The sequence below is a fragment of the Pimephales promelas genome, chromosome 18 (genome assembly GCF_988280905.1).
Source record: "Pimephales promelas chromosome 18, fPimPro1.hap1.1, whole genome shotgun sequence".
Classification (NCBI taxonomy): Eukaryota; Metazoa; Chordata; class Actinopteri; order Cypriniformes; family Leuciscidae; genus Pimephales; species Pimephales promelas.
Genome location: NC_142786.1, coordinates 26,802,193 through 26,820,918, shown reverse-complemented (window position 1 = coordinate 26,820,918; position 18,726 = coordinate 26,802,193). Strand labels below are relative to the sequence as shown.

General features: G+C 37.0%; 1 protein-coding gene and 1 long non-coding RNA gene across 2 annotated transcripts; one reads left to right on the top strand and one right to left on the bottom strand.

Annotated features, from left to right (window-relative positions):
• Positions 1–3,107: 3,107 nt before the first annotated feature.
• Positions 3,108–18,286, top strand: LOC120485202 (uncharacterized). The gene is made up of 4 exons (XR_005623863.2): positions 3,108–3,347; positions 3,477–3,591; positions 3,714–3,831; positions 18,183–18,286. It is a non-coding gene; the product is annotated as an uncharacterized LOC120485202 (long non-coding RNA).
• On the bottom strand, positions 14,734–18,248 carry lrrc69 (leucine rich repeat containing 69). Its single transcript, XM_039680809.2, has 8 exons — positions 17,987–18,248; positions 17,625–17,751; positions 17,479–17,551; positions 16,515–16,710; positions 16,367–16,438; positions 16,038–16,139; positions 15,001–15,180; positions 14,734–14,850 (listed from the first exon to the last, which is right to left on the bottom strand). The coding sequence occupies exons 1-8, from the start codon at positions 18,161–18,163 to the stop codon at positions 14,743–14,745; spliced, it is 1,035 nt and encodes a 344-aa protein (XP_039536743.2). The 5' UTR covers positions 18,164–18,248; the 3' UTR covers positions 14,734–14,742.
• Positions 18,287–18,726: the final 440 nt, after the last annotated feature.

Genomic DNA, 18,726 nt, shown 5'->3' with positions numbered 1-18,726 from the left:
GCCATTAAATGTCTGAGCGAAATGAAGCAAAATGTACATCTACATCTGGGGAGCGAGATTTTTTTCCTAGGATGGTAGGGAAGACTCATAAATGTTATTAACCCCAGTGACGGGTAGGTTTAGGTTTATGGACGGGGTGGGTAGGTCAAATATTTACAGTAATGTAACGTTAAGTCAACGGCGCTCATAAACACGCTGAAAAGCGATTATGCGTGTTGATAGCACGCCAAAAATTCAAATGCGAATTGGCGTGGAATACATACGCCATTTCATGAAATCAGTCTGAGCAAATAGGTGGATAGATTGTTGGGTTGATTTTGAGAGCAAGTCAACCACGGGTCTACTTCAAAAGTTGAGTGAATTGGTCTGTCTCGTATCCTGGTCGGATGCTTATTCAAGTTTCCTCTCTCACACACACGACTGGACTGATCACTGAGGAAATGGAGGATGTGAGAAATTCAGTGTGGCGAAGCTGGTGATGTGCCTTTCATTCCACCAAATAAACAACCAGAGAGAGGTCGTAAATCAGTGGGGCTCCGTCTGGCCTCCCCACCCCCCATCCTTCTCCCTACTGAACGCGCAGAGTAACGGCACGAGGAGCGAAAGGAAATGAGAAATATAGAGCAAAAGAGAGCTAACGTAGAAGAGAGAAAAAGCAAGAGAAGGATTGGAGGTGAATAAGTGCAGCTGACGGCCAGAGGAGTGACAGGACACACCTGAGCTCCTGCGCATGATTAATAGCGCTAGAGACACGCCGGTGTTAAGTACCAAGAGTTCCTGCGCAATTTATAGCTCCTGCCGCGCTCTCCCCCCATCCTCATCCCTGCCGTCCCCCCACCACGGTCTTCCCCAGCTGTTCCACACCTGGACGTGGGCCCGGGAGAGATACGAGCCATCCATCTCTCACAGGCCACAGAGGGAGGGGTGAGAGAGCGCAAGGACCCAGCAGGTGCTCCGTGGAGTTAGGATGGAGAGAGAGCACCATAGACGCACCAAACAAAACAGCATTGCAGGTAAACGCTGTTCGGGGCTCAATGCGAAATGCAGCAATCACGCATCTGCCGCATTTAAAATTAGCAAGCTCTCAAAGTCTGCTTATCAAGCCCCCAAATCATATTTCATGCTGACAAGCGTCATTGCTCAGATTCCTATGGAGTCTCCGGGAAACGAATAAACCGCCTCCCTCAGTCGCACTTTGATGAGATGTGATAAAAGTGGCCCCTGTTGGAATGGGAATCTATATGGATGGCCGATGCCTCAAAATGTGGAATTGATTTTTCAGTAAATTAAATTTTTTATAGCGTTGAGACTTAAAAGACACCTTATCTTCACATGGGAATCCCACCCAAGACCCTCAGATGATAAAAAAGGGGGGGAATAAATTACAAGCTGCAAGATTATCGAGAGCAGATGAGCAAGAGATGTCAAGATTGGCACTGTGTCGCCCTATTCACACTCATCTTGATCAATCCAGTGGCAGAGATGACACTTCTAACCCCTCGTGAGACAGAGCCAGTCTCGCGAGCCACAGTTCTTTCATCTTCACCTTCACGCGCATTGATGGATGATCTCATCCTCAGAGGGGCAAAAACTACTAGATTTTTACATTTTCTAATGGAAATGTGAGTGCTACTGGTGCAGAACTCATTGGAACAGTCCTAGAGTGGTTGCTTGGCAGTGCTCTCATTAACTAAAACCAAAATGTTGTCAAAACATTTTCGTTAACTGAAATAAAAGTAGAAGAAATTGGAAAAATAGTACTAAAGTACATGTTCATATTACCAGTTAACACAAAAAATATTTTTGTACATTTTTCCATCCATTACATTTTTCCATATTTTTGTACATTTTTCCAGGAACATTTCACCCAAGTGAAGTCCCACCCACTGATCTGTAATTGGCCTGTAGGGTGAGTGAGTCCCACACCCTTGAATAATAATGAGCTAATGTTTGTAGTTTCTAGAAGACTTGAAGACAATGAAATGTGACTTCCTGCTTAGTATGTCGCAAAATGAAGATTTTTACGTCATAATAAGCAGGAAGTAAAACACTTAAATCCTTATTTCTCCCATCTCAGGGGAAAATAAGGGAATAAACCATGACCATTCAAAAATATGACTGTTTCTAAAGATACAAAGCTTAATGCCAATTGGTGAAGTGTCCTTTTAAAAATTCAGCTGTATTAAACGGGAAAATGACTTAAAAGGGCAAACTTTATAAAAATCCAATAATAAAGACCCCACCTGGCCTATGGATATGGCTTTTTTGTTGGGAATGATGGGAACTATAATTCGATTTCTCGGTTGTTTTCATCATGTTGGTTGAAATCATCTAGAAAAATGATTTACTTAAAGTCGGCATGAAATGAAAATTCACTTATATATATACGTTTCATTAAAATTGCCCCAGTAACTTTTATCAAAAAATGTTCAATAATCCATTACACTTGGATGTACGTCACATTACAATAGAAAAGATGTTACGTTTCATTGTAACTTTAAGGTCAGGGATGATAAAAATGATCAATTCTCATCGCATGTTTGAGATATTGTAACAAATCAAAAGCTATATTCCCATTGGTGAAGAAGGGATGTAGAACATACTGTGGCATACTTACATAGTACCTGTAGGCATGTGTAGGTCTGCAGCTGTATTCAGCATTTGCCCTACGGATACAAGATAAATGTGTGACACAAGCCCATGTAAATGAGACTCTATGTGCCAACAAAACCATGTTCCGTTCTCTCCCCTCGGGCGAATCGTAGCTGCACCCTCACATTCAATGTCATCCTTGCCTTAATCATGCAGATTTACTACCCTCTATAATTTCTTCAGCATTATACATCTTTGTTTTTCATACCCTGCACTTCCCTCCAGCAGTGAGTCGCTGGGCTCAGCAGTGAGGTTTCCTCACCCTCTGTCCCAGCCATCCATCTACAATGACTGATGCCACCCTGATCTAAAACAAATGTTTGACCAAGCTGTTCCACTGTATTATTCAGCTGTGCGAAGAACCTGACACATTTGACATAACACATTTGCCCGTTTAATTATATAGATTCCGGATAAATATTTACAGACGGTCTTTTGTCTGTCTCAGCAGGGGTGATTTATTCGGATGTGCCGAGGAGGTTTCTGCCACCTTGACTGGCTTGAATGCATCATTTTCAGCTGATCGTTTGCATGGCACACATCGAGTTGGCATTTCAAGACAGCCGTGTGGAGATGATTAGAATAAGGATCATTTTTTTACACGTTCAAACTTGACTTTAGCGAATCCAGAAGTGCCTTTCACGCTGTTATGACTAGATGAACCACTGAAACGATTTTGGAAACATTATTTTAAGGTAAAAAATCTTGTTGCTTTAACAAAATTATGATCATATTTAGTTTTTTTTATTTATTTTTTTATTTTTTTTATTTCCTGAAGAAATAGGATAACCTTTCACAAGTATTTTGTTGGTTTGTTTTTGTAGCCTACTGTATATATTAACAGTCTACATGCTCTCGAGTGTCAATGGACTGGCTTTGACTGTTCCAATATGGCAGTTGACTTGCATATCGTGGCTCATAGAGACAGCTGCTAATGAGGTATTTGTTTATCTTTATATTGGTAAATTAGTATTTTTTTTGCACAAACAAAGTATTCGTCGCTTTATAAAATTGAGTCTAATCCACTGGTGTCTTTAATTATGTCTTTACTACTTTTCTAGGGCTTGAAAGTGGTAGTTGCATTAGCTTTCAATGGATGGGCTCTCAGATTTCATCAAAAAGATCTTCATTTGTGTTCCGAAGATGAATGAATGCGTAGGGGTTTGAAACGACATGAGGGTGAGTAACAATATCATTTTAATTTTTGGGTGAACTAAGCCTTTAAGACCTATTTTCATGTCTTCAAGTCTAAAATTATTATATGCAAATATATAACACTAATTTGTGAGGTTTATGTTTCAAACAAGAAAAAAACATTTGCTAATGGGATAACATAAACATTTTCTTTTTTCTTGTTTTTTATCACAAGAAAGTTTAAATAGATTTTTAGGATATTTTATAATTTTTTACTGAAATACTGATAAAGATTTTTAAATCTGAAATAACCTGCTGTAATTATAGACAAAACATGAGTAGGCTACACCTTAATCACATCACAGCCTTTAGTATGCTGTTATACATCAAACAACGTATTCAATTGTATTACGTGTTTTGGCTGTTAAAGAAGGAACGTTAAAACCACTTCAGTGGTGCTCAACCCTTCACTGTTCAGGACATAGGCTAATAATGCATAAATGTATCCAATGATTCATTAGTCAAAAGTTTCCAATCAATCCATGTCGGAGCAGTGACCTACTGGTGAGCATGTCACATTAAGTCATGGTCTATTCAAATGGTAAGAGAATCAGCTCTCTTTAATATTACGGCCTCAAAAATATGGCCAGTTCATCTCACTGGAATTTCTTTTTGCGACTTACTTACTAATTAGACAGTAGGAATATCAGTCTCAATGGGTCACAGTCTTCATTTTAGAAATGTTCCTCGCATTCACAGAGCGGTAGCATTAATGGCTGGGTTGAGGAGGTTGACTTAAGCCAGGTGCTTCAATTAGGCTGGCTGTGTTCCAGCACATACGGTGCCACTCGACACCATTCGGAGCGCTTCCCCTTCCTCAAACACACCTGCTGGAGCAACCTCAGCCTTTCCATACGCTGCCCTAGACCAGCACCATACAATCTAGTAGATTCATAATATTCATATTCTGTATGTAGAATCATTGAAAACTATCATAATTTTTTAGTTAGAATAGGTTTTCATAGGCTTGAATGTTCAAAAACATTATTGTTCACATATTTTACATTGTTGCAGCACCTCCCTTCCCAGTCTGTCAGTAACGATCTGTTTAGTTCCGGTCTCTATGAAGCCCCTCCTTCTAACATAGCAGTGTGCTCTGATTGGTCGGCTGGACCAGTGTGTTTGGATTGGCCAACTGCTTCGAGAGTGTTTTGGAAATGTCACGCCCATTAAGTTTCAACACACTTCTAACTCGTCTGAACCAGGTCTTGCCCTTTTATTTATTTATTTATTTTTTTTGTTGCGTATGGCATGGGTGGAAATTATTTAAATGAAGAATATCTTATGTGTTTGTTCTCGGAAGAAAAACTGAAAACTTTAATCGACGGATTTTTAAGAAAGGTAGAAACGTGGGCGCCGTCATCTTAAGGATATTGTCTTTGAACTTTTGTTTTTGCGGTCGCTCTGTATATTTCTATGGCATCGCTGTCGAGGAGTAATTAGCTGGTGAAGTGGATTTACTTATTGTAGAGTTAACAAAAGTTATCATGAGCATTGTAAAGCTTATCATAAGCATTGTAAAGCAGATGTCTTAACAAATGTCGACCGGGAAATTTTTTTTTACGAGCAGTTCATTCATACCTATGCAAGATCGCTGTGAAAATACAGACCGGAAGTCAAAAGACAACGAGCGCAATACTGAAAAGGGGCGGGGCTACAGAAGGTCTATAGAGAATTACAAAACCGATCTCACGGCAATTCGTACGTATTTTACGAAGTGGCTAGTATTTCCTCACTCCCTTACAAATTTTGGAAGTGATGGCGCAGAGGATAAGACACATGCCTTTGGTGTGAGAGAACCCACTGTGAGACACCAATTTGTCCCTGATCAAGACACTTAACCGCTAGTTGCTCCAGAGGCGTTCAACCTCTGACATATATAGCAATTGTAAGTCGTTTTGGATAAAAGCGTCAGCTAAATGTGCAAATGTACATTTATTGTACATATTTTATAAGTTGCCCAATTCGTATGAATGACCTACCCCTGGCCCCGCCCCTAAACCTATCCATCACTTGGGTTTAGACAAATCGTACGAATTGGTCGTAAGATAGCGTTGGAATAACTTCCTTTGCAGACGTTTTCAACACACTAAAGAAAGTTGAAAATGTATGAAAAAAAAACAATAGGTCCCCTTTAATAGATCTGTCATGCGTGTAGTCAAAATCCTATTGTCATTTCAAGTCTAATCATGAGTGCACATATGAGGCAGACATATGGCAATGTGATAGGGTAAATGTAACATATGACAGGGCAATGACTGATGCTGCGGTTGGAGAGTTACTGAAATAAAGAGCGAGCGAGAGAGATTAATGAACACAGCGGACATATTCCTCAAGGACGTTGCTCCTGTCCCTCCATATGAAACAGATGTTGATCCAGTGGAGGTAGAATGCCACAGGCGCGGCATGTTCCAGAAAAATCCTGTGTGCAGATGCCTCTACCTGGGTCATGCTGGTGTCAGCTGCCTCTCACATTGAGCATGCTCCTCGGGCCATGTGAGCCATCAGCGAGTGATGGGGAAAACAGACCCATATTACCGAGACACAGACAGTAGACGGCACCTACACTGAAGACATTATGCTGCTGACTGGCAAAAATTACATGCAAACACTTCACAAGCAAAGGAAACATTTAGAACAAATAGTGCTCTTTTTACCGATTTTTTTTAAAGGAACATTTCACTTATAAGTGTAAAAGTCAACAGCATTTTGTGTCATGTATTTTACAAAATGTGAGGATCACAAGCAGGATTGAAGATTGACAATGAATCTTTATATTAAGACTAATATTAAATAAACATTATAAGTGTGAATATCTGATAAACAGGCCTCTTGCCTTATAACTTATTGTTAGCTTTGACTTTAATGAGACATATCTCTAGATGAAGGATATTCAAGGAGAGAAAAAATAGGGCTTGACTACTTTCATCCTGAAACCCCCAGGTCAAGTTCATAAATTTATCGTTATTTGCTGTTACCTCTGTATAGTTTATCACATTAATGTAAATAAGCATTAAATTACTATTGGCACGCTGTGCCTAAATAGCTAAATAGACATGTGGTATTGGTTAACATGGGCTTAAATAACCCCGAAAAATGAGGTAGGGCAAGTTGATGACAAAGACAACATTTTGAATTGTTTTGAATAGTCTGCACTGAATTGTGCACAACGCTTAAAACCATTCAGTTTTGATTTCACGTCCACTTTAAATCGCAAGATGGACTTATAGAAGATAACCAATGCTTCTTATCATCCTCAGTGTCTGTGCTCACAATTTGCTGACCTTTTTTTCCTTTTCTTTTTCTTTCAACCATGGAGCATCAAAGGATGGTTTTGGTTCAGTGCATCCACTGTAGTTTGTTTCAAATTACAAAACTTGAAAACAGACTTTGGGAGAAAAACAAAGCCTCTCAAAAGTAAAAGGCCCAGGTTTATAACTCCCCTATGGATATAGTCTACAGTCATTATTGTGACTACTGAAACTCTCATAGAGCACGAAACAAGATTAAAGCTTATTTGCTCTTTGAAGTTTTTTCGCTTCTTCTGTGTTTTCTTGCTCTTAACACCATGAGGTGTTTTTACACTTGGAAAAAGGGGCGAATGACCCAAAACTGCCACAGCGAATGGGTCTTTCTGTGGCGCTCCAGCTAATGAGGAGAGGGCCAGCCTCATCTTCACCTCAAAGCAAGCACCTGTCTAACACTTACTTTCATATGTTCTGAGCCGACACAGAAAAAAAACAAAGGCTTACATGGCTGGGACGCTGCCTTTTTCTTTTCTTTTAAGGATATCAAGACATCAGAAGAAAAATATTGAGTGGAATATGAAACATTGGATGCACACGTTCTTTAAACGCCAAGTTCTTGCTTTGATAAACGTGTTAATCTACAAAGCTTGACACTTCAGTCTTTTTGGGGCTAAAGTAGATTCCTATTGTCAGTGTTCCTGATTATTTTGCGGGTACATTTTGGCACATCTCCAGTCCTCCTCAGCCATTTTGTTTAGTGTAGTATTCTCATCCTAGATGCTTTCACAGTCTCTGCTTCAACGCTTTTCAATCCTGAGCGTTTACCAGAGAGACACAGTGGCCCCTACTGGCGCCTAGAAGGAGTGTGGCAGATTGATTGTGGAACCGTCATGTTGACAACGCCTTGGTGCCATGCCAGCAGCTCAATAGGAGAGCCCTCGTTCAGCATAAGATGCCAGACAATAGATTTCCCTGATTGGAGAGTGCTCTTCGTAGCTTGACAGTGGTTCACTGCGTGGTATTGAGTAGCTGTTTTTCCCCTTCTCAGAAGCAGTCCAATACACCAATCAATGATGCTAATTTTAATACTTGAACAGAGAAGATAACAGGTCTGGTTGTAGGTCTGAAAATCGACCCACACCAGTCATATTCAGAGGCCTATGCACCCTAGGGATTTATTTGACATATCGGAGAAATGAAAGACGAGCATTGATGTATATAAATAATGATGTGCTCATTACAGAATGCAGAATTGTGTTAAATATTCAAAATATGAAGAGTTCAGATGCAAAAACCTCTAAGTGCCATTTGAAATTTTCTTCTAAAATGATCATTTTTATCAAGCTTGTATATGTAAGCTCAGTAATTTCACTTAAATGACAATGAAGATTACCTATGAATTGCCATTTAAGTGAAATTACTGAACTTAAATATACAAGCTTGATAAAAATGATCATTCTACAAGAAAATTTCAAATGGCACTTAGAGGCTTTTGCATCTGAACTCTTCATATATAAGCCATAACTTTAAATGAGCGCAGACTGCATCTGAAGAAAGCATCTGATCATGAATCACACTGTTTGCAGAAACTGAAATTCACATCATATCAGCAGAGAAGGTCAAATCTGTGACGATAGATTATAGATCTGGCTATGTGACAGTGTAGTTTGAATTAACTTATTTTCTTTGCATGACATATTGACATTACAGAATAGCTGTTTCGGCATTATTATCACTGTATCATAATTTGTTTCACGTGTCATATAATGTCGCATCCTTTTGAGTCCTTCACATAAAAAGCATTCTACGCTCTTAGAAAAAAAGGGTTCATTGGGGTTCTATATATGATATGAAGCATTCTTTACTCAACTCCAAAGAAACTTTTATGCTAAAAAAGGTTCTATAATGATAAGAAAGAACCCTTTATTGGTTCATTATAGGCTATTATTCATTCATGTATTACATTATTCTGCAACATTTTGTGGTTGTAATTAAATTATTGTTTATTAAACTGTTACTTAATATCTCATTTTGGAGGAGAAAAACTGAAATGGCACTCTTCGTGTGATATTGATTAACTGATATAAATATATTCATTTTCTTTCTTTTTTTTAATTTTTTTTATTTAACAGTCATACATACAAACAAACCAACATAGTGCAGTAGTGAGCAATCTTGTAAATCCATAATTCCAGCAGTGACAAGAGTGATATATGAAATATATTCATTTTCTAACCCCCATATCTTGAACTTTGTGATCATTCACATGCATTCATAAATACATTTTAGGGTTTTGATGTTTGTCATTAATATGAAATATTTAATCCGGAAAGGACAAAACAAATGATAATGAATGAACCCAAAAGGTTCCATATAAAACCATTAAACCCCTTTTTGTGCTTTTCCGAGAGGCAAAAAAAAAAAAAAGATAAATAAATCTCTTTTCACTCTTTTAAAACATATTTTTTACAATTAAACAATTTCTGAGCGGCACACAAGGGCGTTCAGGGGTATGAAGATGGACCCGGGAGGTCTGAGAGATGAGCAGAGATGCCTCGGGCAAAAGCACAATCAAAGCAATCTCATTCCGGTTACTTGCGTATAAGAGATTATGCAAGCAATATGGTACGATGAAATCTGGTTTGGCTGTAAGTTTGATATAGTAAAGGTAAATAAAGTGAATACGTTGTTATCTATCACTGTGTGTAAAACCCTATTTTACATTATAAGTGATGCCATGATGCATTACGGAGAAATTTCGGAAACGGGTCAAACGAAACCCAATTAAAGAGATCTAATCTGTAACGAAGCTACCGAAGCATCCTTAATGTGCTCATGTTTGTGTGTAGGGGCTTGATAGGAGCTTAAATACTCTGACAAAGGAGAAATGTAATAAAGCTCCGGCTTTCCAATAGATCATCCTGAGTGAATTTGCCAACATTACTCTTCCCGTTTCAAGGCTAGTAAATTAAAATTTATGCACACCTACTTTATCTTCCTTTACGTTCCCCATGAGGTGGCGCGGAGATATTCTCACCATAGGCAATATTCCCTTTCAGTAATTATATCAGTGTAGACTTCCTAATTAACATATGGCATACATGTTCAGTGTAGAGGCATAATGCACTCAGTTTCCCCATGCACAACGTCACCCACTGTGTGATATTTTCTCCAATGACAGATATTCCGCATTGCTATTAATGTCAATCAAACTCATTCTCTCTATTCAGGCGGCACAAATGCCCACAAATAGGGGATCGGGCACACCAGACGTGTCGTGACATTCCCACATCGCTGATGTATGAAAACAACAGTGGAGTGTTTGTGTGAACCGAGGTTAGCAAAACAAGAGGAAAGGCTGGGCTCCGTTTTAACAAAGTGGTCTGACAGAGGAGAGCTGCTCACGCACATATACACATCCGCAAACACACACACGCTGACACCAGACAGGGCCCGGGGCGGTCCTGCTGCTCCAGGACCCCAACATCTGCTCTCTGGAATAATGCATGTTTCATTTCAGATGCTCCCTCTCTTTCTAAAATTGAGCGGTGATCTGCCTGTAATGCAAAGGCCACAGATCATGCGGTAAACTCTGCTCTGGTAGCCTCAAAGCTGTCCTCGGGCGCTCACAATCCAAGCCACAGAGATGGAGGAGACTGGTGCACCATTTGTTTCTAGTGCACTGAGCAATGGCTGCCACTGGGCTCTGCCAGAAAGGCAGACTGGTTCTGTCTAGACTCACAAAGAAATACTCAGGCTGGTGTGCTTCCTAATGTACACACAAATGTAAATGAACACAAACCCCTCTAGTATTTAAATGTTTTTTATATATATATATGAAGAGTTCAGATGCAAAAGCCTCTAAATGCCATTTGAAATTTTCTTCTTTAATGATGATTTTTATCAAACTTGTATATTTAAGTTCAGTAATTTCACTTAAATAACAATTAATAGGTAATTATCATTGCCATTTAAGTGAAATCACTGAACTTAAATATACAAGCTTGATAAAAATTAACATTCTAGAAGAAAATTTCAAATGGCACTTAGAGGCTTTTTGCATCTGAACTCTTCATATATATATGTATTTTTATATAATTATATTATTTAAATATGTATATATGTGTATTTTATACACATATATCCCCCCTATATGTATTTTTAATCTTACGATATGCACTTTAAAAAAATCTATATTGTTCCATTGAGTTCAGTTCTCTCAATAATTACCTTAATAATTGGCAAATGTCTTTATGTAAAATGTGAGCTCGTATCATTTCCACACAACAAATAATCAACATTATACAAACAGTTTGTTCTATTTTTTTGAATTTGATTTATTGGCATGATTGTGTATATTGCCAAAGCATAATACACAATGTGCACGTCTTGACAAGAAAAATAAATATGCAATATAAAAAAAGGAATTAAAATTAGATGCCAAGTAATGAATAAAATATATGTTAAATAAACATTTATCATTATGAATCATTATTAAGAAAAAATAATGCAATATATGTACAAATGGATCTTGTGTAACTGAAAAAACACATTAAACATTAAAAAGAGTAACATCTATATTTTATCCATTTCTGAAAAACTGGATAACATGAGGTTTGAGTTTTCCCAACCTCATGTTTGGTATCTATAGGAGAGTTTGGAAGGTTTGGGAAACAAATTCTCCCATCTTTTTATAATGACCATAGTGAAGGTGAAAGCGTCGACCACACGTTTGCCAGCATCTGTCTTTCTCGTTACCCCTGTAGTTGGCGTCAAGTGAGTCAGTCACTGAATCGTTCACTCAAAGATTTGATCAAAACACTGATTCATTCAGATATGTGTTACTAGGAAATGCAACATTTCATTCTGCTCCGCTTGGAACTTCATTGGAAGAGCACAAGTAGACAAGCTAAACAGAACAAGTTACATATCATTGCATTTATTCATTTAGCTGACGCTTTATCTAAAGCGAAAAGAAGCGAGAGAAACAACAACTTTTTACAGCCACCTACTGATAGAAATAATAATAAATAAATATACAATACATATTCGTACTAAATTCTCTCACTATCCCAGTATTTTTTCCGATAATTTACTAGGAGACTGAGCATTTCCCCAAATGTTTTCCCCAGCAAATTCTCCGGTGTCATGTGTTGTTTTTAAAAGTGCATCTCTAACTCCATTATTTCTTCCTCATATCTTTTGAAATCTAATAGAATCTGTTTTATCGTCTCTTGTGTATTGCAGCGGGTGCAAAGTCCAGTGGGGTGTTTTCCTAGCTCTGTATATTTCTATGGCATCGCTGTCAAATACTTGATGAGTAATTACTTCACCAGTAAAGCTGGCGAAGTGGATTTACTTATTGTAGAGTTAATGAAAGTTACCATGAGCATTATCTTTGAAAAACGAGCAGTCCATTCGTTAATCTGTAAGATCGTACCTTCATGCTGTGGAAATACAAAGCAGAAAACAGAGCAGAGCTGAAAAGGGGAAGGGGGCCAACATCATGTCTATAGAAATTACTTACTTATATTCAAAGATTTGCTGTACACCTTTACTCAACTTTAACATGTTTGTTGAACTGTTGTAGCCTATAAAATCCATTTCACACTGAATTACTGTTCTGAATATAAGCATAGCTGTGATTACCTATATATGACCCTGTGCCATGCATTTAGATAACATCATTGTGATTAAAATGGCATGAGAAACGCAACAGCTACACATATTTTTTTAAATGGTAACTGCTTAATTTAGTCATGCATGTTGAGAGCCTGAAATCAGAAAGAAATCAGTAACATCCTTCAATATTAAATTGTTGGTTCAGACAACAATCCAAGGGTCGTTGATTTTGGTCTAACAAAATTCACGTTTTTGAGTATATGTGACTTGCATTCTGGATGTAATGTAACTGATTTTTCATCAATGTGCCAAACCATGAACAAAAGATCTGTATTGATGATTTACAAAAGAGACAGTGATCGTAATACAGGGGATGGTTCGGGAAGTGTTATATTGAGTCTTGTCTTTTGGTTGATTGATTTTGCTGATGTTTGAAAACAATACAGTTTTATCATGGCCGAGCGGCCGGCTCTCCCGGCAGCTTTCTGCTCGTTGGTGCATTTGCCTCAAAGAAAGTAATTTAGTAACATCAGACTGAAACAGACTTGTTTACACTATCTCCTCTCCTCCTTTCACGGGGAGTCCATCTACCATTTGTGAGGTGCATTAACGACCGCCAAGTGCACAATCACTTGGAAATTGAGGCAACTGCTCTAGAATAATGGCTGAGCTTGACTGAGGGCTGTATAATAAATGACTGAGTCTCGTGGCACTTTTCAGTGGACATCCACACAGTCACCATTAGTTTCCTAAGTGCACTTTCCCCCGCACTTCTAAATTGATTGAAACAAAATGTCACAATTATGCCCTGTAGCTCAAGCTTTAATTATTCATCAATTAGCGTTTTCTCCCCCCCTTCTTTTTTTTCTGAACTGATTTTTCATTCAGTTTGCAGAGATGTATGGTTCCCCTGCTGTTAACCAGTCCTAAGTCATTAGTTTCTGGCTTTGCAATTAAACCTGCTGCATTATTCATCAGGCCCAACTCGGTAGACTCTGCTCTGAGCTCAGGAGGCCTGCATGAGAAATGAATTTGGAGAGATGAAGTTTCCTCTCAGGTTAGAACAGATGCCATTGGACCAAACGGAAGTATGGAGTGCATTCATTGTAGGGAATTATAATGGCAAGCATAAAGCTAGACTATAGAAAGGTCGAAAATACTAATGGAAAAAAGGTCAAAATGGGGAATAGCCTGTGGCGGTGTGCTTCTGATTACTTAAAAAAAAATCAACTCACGAGGAAATGTATAATGACTATAATAGAAGTCATATTGTGCACTTAAAAATGAACAAAATTGAATATTTCATTTTACTGTAATTATTATTTTTTTAATGTAAAGAATAAAGGAAAAATATTGTATGACATTTTAATCTCATACAGAAGGATACTGATGTGTATTATAGTGAGATTCATATATATATATATATATATATATATATATTAGGGCTGTGCAAAAATTAATTGCGATTAATCGCATCCAAAATAAAAGTCTGTGTTCACATAATATATTATAGTATGTATATATAAATGCACACACATGCATGCACATATTTTAAGAAAATGTGTTATTCATATATAAAATATTTATATTTATATAATATTGATTATGTATTTATATAATATAGATTATGTATATATATATATATATATATATATATACAGAATTTAAGCGCAAATAATTCTTAAATATATACATGCATGCATAGGTATTTATATATACAAAATAATTATATACAGCACACACAAATACATTATGTAAACACAGACTTTTATTTTGGATGCGATTAATCGCAATTAATTTTTGCACAGCCCTAATATATATATATATATATATATATATATATATATATATATATATATTCATTCTTCAGCAGATATCAATCTGACAGCCAGATAAAAAAAAAACGTCAGTGATCAAATGTTGCCATCTGCTGGTGTATTGCAAAAACATCAAAAATTAATTCTTTATAATAAAGAGATTTAGATCATGATCAGTCATTGGGGAAAATAAAAAGATACATTTTTATTTATAATCGTGCAAGCCCATAGTATTGGTGGCCGTCTCTGTTCAAGCAGTCGTAAGAGCACAGCAGAACTCTCACTGGAACAGACTGCGAGCGTTTCATCCCCATGTGCTGTTCAAAGACAATAGAACAGACTCAAATTACTAAAGGACAGTCTTTACAACAGCACCACTTTTTTGTTGCATTTATTGCCACAGGCAGCGAATGCTGAACATTGGTGTTCTGGTAAGGTGTGATATGCAGAATGAACTGATACTGTACCTTCTTGGTGTTAATGAACTGCACACACTCCAGCCAGGTGGTGAGGAAGGGCTGTGAGCACAGGGCACACTGGCCCCAATGAGACAGCATGTCCTGCAGATCTGGGTACATTGGCAGAGCTCTGGACAGCACTGAGAAACTGTTAGTGCTCTCCTGGAGGATGAGCCTGGCTGAGAGTTCCTGAGCACATTAAATAAGCACCAGTATGGAAATGTTATGGTTAAAAAAAATAACCGTTTTTATTTCATTTGAATGATTTTCTGGAAAAAAGGGAAGAAATCACATACAAGGCACCAGGGTTATTATAGTTAACTAATAGCCACATTTACATTACATGCTTCAAGTGACCCAATTCCGTTTGTATGGTCAACAAACGTGTAAGCAAGAAAAAAAAAAAACACATGAATTTCAATATTCTTAATCCGTTTCAGGCCTTATTCACATGTGGAAATAAATCTGAAATTAAAGGAGTAGTTCCCTTTTAAAAAAAACTTTTGCTGAATTTTCGTTGAATGAACGAAATGACTCGGAAAAAAGATTTGTTCATTTTGATGAACGAGTTCGAACAGGAGAGTCAAGAACGCTCATCACAGAACAGAGCAAGGCGAGCATTTGTGCTTATAAAACTTAAACTTTTTAATTTATTTTTGAAATGGCCGCTTGTTTCACTTGATAAGACCCTTATTCATCGTCTAGTGTCGTTTAAAGCCCTTTGAAGCTGCTCTGAAACTCATTTGGACGTTGAACCTTTTGGTTCCCATTGAAGTCCATTATATGGAGAAAATCCTGTAATGTTTTCATCAAAAACCTTAATTTCTTAATTTTCTAAAAAAAAAAAAAAAAGACATGGACATCTTGGATGACATGGGATGACATGACATGGGTAATTGGATGACATGACATGGGTAAATTATCAGCAAAAGTTTGTTTTTTTTTGTTGGTTTTTTTTTAAAAGTGAACTACTTCTGATCGAATATGTGCATTTGCGTCTGCCATGTAATCGGACAGAGGGCAACAAGTGTGAAATAATATGTTACTTTTAATGCGAGGACTTCTTTCTCTTGAATGGATTCCATCAGTGTGAACGGAACTAAACTGTTTCCTTCGAAGAACAGTTCATCCAACGTGAGAAACTGAAACTAAACATTAAAGAGAAAAACATCAGTGAAATTTATATATATTACAGTAATTTATATTATAAAAGTTAACAATTAAGTTAATTGTGTATATAGGGGGGCTGAGGTCCTACTAATTAGCATCTAACATCAGATATTTATTTTTTAATTATATAGCTTATAATATTATAAAGAACAAAAACATTTATAGAAACATCTGAAATGGCTGGCACTTTGTCCAAATAACTTACACCAACTGGAAACACAGATAAAAAATTTCCGGCAACATCTAAGATCTTCAGATTTTTCCAACCAAGAGCACCCTAAGCAAAGAACGGACACATATTAATCTAATAGACATAATATTGGGTTAAGTATGATGATAATCGTCACTCTTGCCTCTGGTAGTTCTGTCAGGTTGTTTCGGGCCAAGTACAGTTTCCTCAGCTGTGATAAATTGCATAGCTGCTGTGGTATTTGAGTCAGTTTATTATTAGTGAAGTTAATCTCAGTCAAACTCTTCATCAAGCCCAGTTCAGCTGGAATCTGCTGCAAATGATTGTCTGTGACACTGATGCTCTTTAGACTACACAGTCTGCAAATAAACAAGAAATGTTTTACAAGCCAGATAGCATGCGTGATAATCAATTAAAGGGATAGTTCATTTTGAAATAAATTGTTGGTATGTTTTAGCTTACCTCAAGGGCATCGAAGATGTAGGCGGCTTTGTTTCCGCGGTAGTTTCAATTTTGATATTTTTAGGTCAAACCGTTCTTGTCTGTCAGTCATATAATGGAAGTAAATGGGGTCTACCTCAAAGAGCATGCACAGAGAAGTCCAAATTAAACATGATTTAATGACTCGTGAATGTAAGTACACATTGATGTCCTAAGAGACGAAACGAGCGGTTTGTGTGAGAAAACGAACTGTATTTATATCGTTTTTACCTCTTGTAAACACAGCCACGTCCAAGTGATCTGAGGGTGCGGGTGCTTTGTGGCTGGGGTTACAAGAGCTACAAACGATATAAATACTGTTGTTTTCTCACACAAACCGCTCGTTTCGTGTCTTAGGCCATCCATGTGTACTTACATTTACGAGTCATTAAATTATGTTTAATTTGGACTTCTCTGTGCTCTTTGGGGTGGTGACCATAGACCTTTATTATATGACTGACAGACAAGAACAGTTTGACCTAAAAATATCAAAATTGAAAATACTACAGAAACAAAAACACCTATCTTGGATGCCCTTGAGGTAAGCTAAAACATACCAAAACTTTATTTCAAAGTGAACTATCCCTTTAACAAAGTGTGGTGGTGAATTGTGAAATATCTAAAAAAAAAAACTTGATTTATCTTACTTTTTAATTTCTGCCGGAATGACTTTGATTCTGTTGTGGTTCAAATTGAGAAGCTCGAGGTTTGGTAGACCTTCTGAAAATATATAACATACTAAAACCCAGTTCAGTAAACTATACGATAAACCTGAATAAGAGTTTGAACTTACCCAGCACCTCTGGTGACAAATGGCTGATTTTGTTCCCATATAAATAAAGTTTATTTAGACAACAGAGGTGTTTTAACACGGATGGAATCTCCTCAAGAACATTATTTCCCAGGTTGAGCTCTGTTAACTTAACAAATGTACAGTAATATGAAAACTAAAATACTAGGCTACATTTTGGCTTTGCAATGAATAATTAACGTTAAGTTGTCATGGTCTTTTTAAGACCAGTGTTTTATTGTTGGTTATTGCTCAACATTTACTAAAATGGCTAGTTATGAACATATTTATTGGGCTCTGTCACAGAATAATGTTATATTATTGTTAAATGATCATTGCTATTGTACAAAAGTGTCTGAACTCACCTTCTGTAAACACATAATTTCAGACGGGAGACTCGACAAATAATTATTATTCAACTTTAATACAGCAATCCATGGCAGCTTCTCAAAAACTTCTGGAAGATGTGTAATTTTCCTGCAACTCAAATTAAGCGACTTTGATTTGGTTTTTAAAGCTCTGATAACTAAATCATTAGCCATTTGATTTGACTTTCCCAAGGTTTCTATGGAGATGCGACGCAACTTGTCTGAAGCCACTGGCGCCACCTGACGGCCTAACGTGAGTACAAGATTTTTTGAATATAATACCAAATATATGACATTAAACGTATTTTATCTTTCAGCAAATGCTCAGTGAAAGGTTGTCAACCTTCAGAAAATCTTGATGGTCAAAGTCAAACTAATTTTTTTTTTACTCCTTTTCAACGGGCTTTGCGATTTGTACAACCTTAAAGTCTAAAGTCTGTTAAATCCCTGATTTGTGTGATAGCATTACTGTATTTTTATTTTAGAAGTAAATATTAAACCAAATATAATGGAATGACATTTTATCATGCTTTTGAAAGTTTTCAAATAATGTTATTTCTTCATAATTTTACATTTATTTTTTTTTAAATGGGGGAAATCATGTAGTGACAAGGTTATGAGCAAACACAGCTAAATATTAAAATGTACATTTTTGTTATCAGAAAAGGCTTTTTTTTCTTCAAATAATTGAATATATTAGTATGTCAAAATTATAATGAAGTTGTGATGTGATCTTG